The 2,668-nt window shown below is 60.8% G+C and overlaps 1 protein-coding gene across 1 annotated transcript; it reads left to right on the top strand.

Annotated features, from left to right (window-relative positions):
• Window positions 1-1,032: 1,032 nt before the first annotated feature.
• Window positions 1,033-2,115, top strand: GPR20 (G protein-coupled receptor 20). The gene has a single exon (XM_065895689.1). The coding sequence runs from the start codon at window positions 1,033-1,035 to the stop codon at window positions 2,113-2,115; it is 1,083 nt and encodes a 360-aa protein (XP_065751761.1).
• Window positions 2,116-2,668: the final 553 nt, after the last annotated feature.

The following is a 2,668-nucleotide window of genomic DNA, read 5'->3' as shown; positions in this document are numbered from 1 at the left end:
AGACAGAAATGTCCTTATTTGGAGGATCAGCCTGGCCCAGGGCAGGGATGGGAGCCTGTTAACCCTTCGTTTATAAACAAAGGGATAAACCTCAGCAAGTTAAACAGCTCAGCAGGAACAGAAACAGGGTGGGCAGCCCCACCCCCAGCCTGCCCCCACCGCAGTGTCTGGGCCACCAGGCCTGGCTGGACCAGGCAGGGAGCACAGTGTTTATTTAACTCACATCTGCTGTGCTGCCGCTTCTGGGACCTGGCTGCGGGCTCGAGCCCCAGTGAGCCACCCCACGTGGGCCTCCAAGACAGCAAAGGTGGCCACCTCTCAGGGCTGGGGAGAAACTGGGGTGGCCAGGGGGCTGGCTCCCAGCTCCCCAATCCCAGCCTCTTGGACCCTTATGAGGACCTTCACCCAGGGCATTGACCTGGTGCCAGCCTTGCAGGAGGTGAGAACAGATGGGTGGCCTGGAGGACAGGGGCTGTGTCGCATGGGTGTGGGAGCTGTGGACTGGGGTGACCGAGGGCACGGCTCTGTCCTAGCAGAACCGTGGTTTATTTGGCACCAGCTAATGGTGCGCTGAGCACTGCTGTGCTCAGTTAATCCTCCCAGCAGCTCTGTAGTCCCAATGATATAGATTAGGACGTGAGGCACAGAGAGGTTAAGTGACTTGCCTGAGGTTGCACAGCGAGCGAGGAAGCAACTGGGATTGGAGCCCAGGCTCAAACACCACACACTTGGCCCGTCATCTTACCTGTGCCACACCAGTCGCCTTTGCCATCTTTCAGTCCCGGTGACAGTCTTGCGAGGCTTTTCACCTCCCATTACAGCAAGGAGCAGGCTCACAGCACTGGCATTCTGCTGAAGCTCCACGCTGGCAAGTGCCAGGGCCAGGCCAGGCAAAGGCACAAAGGTGGGAATGTTGGGGTGCTGGGTGGGCAGACGAGCCAGGTGAGGTCCAGCCTCGGGGCAGGGCTCCAATAACCCCAGGGTAACCCGGTCTCCTTCCTTCCAGGCCCCGGGCGTGCGCTGGCTGCTGTCATGCCCTCCGCGTCTTCCGCAGGGCCCTCGGCCATGGCTGCCCCCAATGCCACAGCGGCAGCGGCAGCGTGGACTAATGTCAGCACGCCGGAGATGCCCCTGTTCCACCTGTTTGCTGTGCTGGACGGGGAGCTGCACGCCGCCTTCCCAGGCCTGTGGCTGGCACTGATGGCAGTGCATGGCGTCATCTTCCTGGTGGGGCTGGTGCTCAACGGGCTGGCGCTGTACGTCTTCGGCTGCCGCACCCAGGCCAAGACGCCGTCGGTCATCTACACCATCAACCTGGTGGTGACTGACCTGCTGGTGGGCCTGTCCCTGCCCACGCGCTTTGCTGTCTTCTACGGCACCCGCGGCTGCCTGCACTGCGCCCTCCCGCACGTCTTTGGCTACTTCCTCAACATGCACTGCTCCATCCTCTTCCTCACCTGCATCTGCGTGGACCGCTACCTGGCCATCGTGCAGCCCGACGGTGGCCGCCGCTGGCGCCAGCCTGCCTGCGCCAGAGCCGTGTGCGCCTTTGTGTGGCTGGCCGCCGGCACCGTGACCCTGTCCGTGCTGGGCGTGACGGCCACCGGCGGGCCCTGCTGCCGCGTCTTTGCACTGACCGTCCTGGAGTTCCTGCTGCCACTGCTGGTCATTAGCATATTCACCGGCCGCATCATGTGTGCGCTGTCACGGCCGGGCCTGCTGCGCCAGGGCCGCCAGCGCCGCATGCGGGCCATGCAGCTGTTGCTCACCGTGCTCGTCATCTTCCTCGTCTGCTTCACGCCCTTCCACGCCCGCCAGGTGGCTGTGGCGCTGTGGCCCGACGTGCCGCACCACACCAGCCTCGTGGTCTACCATGTGGCAGTGACCCTCAGCAGCCTCAACAGCTGCATGGACCCCATCGTCTACTGCTTCGTCACCAGCAGCTTCCAGACCACCGTCCGTGGCCTCTTCCACCAGCGTGGAGCGGGGTGCGAGCCCAAGAGCTGCAACGTGGTCGGCACGCGCAAGAGCTCCAAGAACTCGGCTCACCGTCACATCCTCGGCGCCAGACCTCGAGCCCTCACGCAGGCCCTGGCTAATGGGCCTGAGGCTTAGTTGGTAGGACTTTGCAAGGGGGCCAAAGGTCAGGGCCGGACTGGACACGCCAGGTCGGGGGCAGCACAGATATCTGCTCTACCCGGATGGCAAATTGGGTTCACCTGATCAATTGGTGGTGGCTGCCCAGTGCACTGCGTGGAGGAAGTGTCTAAGGCCACTGTGCTATGATTGATTAGCAATGTCTGCCACGGGCTCTAGATAGGACGTGGTGATCTGAATGCTGATAATTTGCCATCCCTAAGGTAAATATTGTGTCCACTGAAAACTCAGAGGGGTAGCCAGGAGCTGCTTCTCACTTGGACCATTCAACCTCTAGAAGGGGTCCCTGAGAAACATGGACAAAGATGTTTTAGATACTGGGAATTTCAAAGAGGGTTAAAAAGATAAACTGAAGGGGTTCCCTCCCCACCCCTCCCCCTTTTTCTCCCTCCCCCACAAAGAGAGAAGAACAGGAACAGAAAGGAAGTGTTAGAGGACACAAATGTTATGTGAGCGGACGTGAAGGATTCACGTCTGCAGGGCCTCCATTTGAGGCATCCATAAATCACAC

This window comes from Phocoena phocoena, chromosome 17 (genome assembly GCF_963924675.1).
Source record: "Phocoena phocoena chromosome 17, mPhoPho1.1, whole genome shotgun sequence".
In the NCBI taxonomy this organism is placed as follows: domain Eukaryota; kingdom Metazoa; phylum Chordata; class Mammalia; order Artiodactyla; family Phocoenidae; genus Phocoena; species Phocoena phocoena.
The sequence above is the reverse complement of the archived record's forward strand: the minus strand, read 5'-3'. Positions and strand labels throughout refer to the sequence as shown.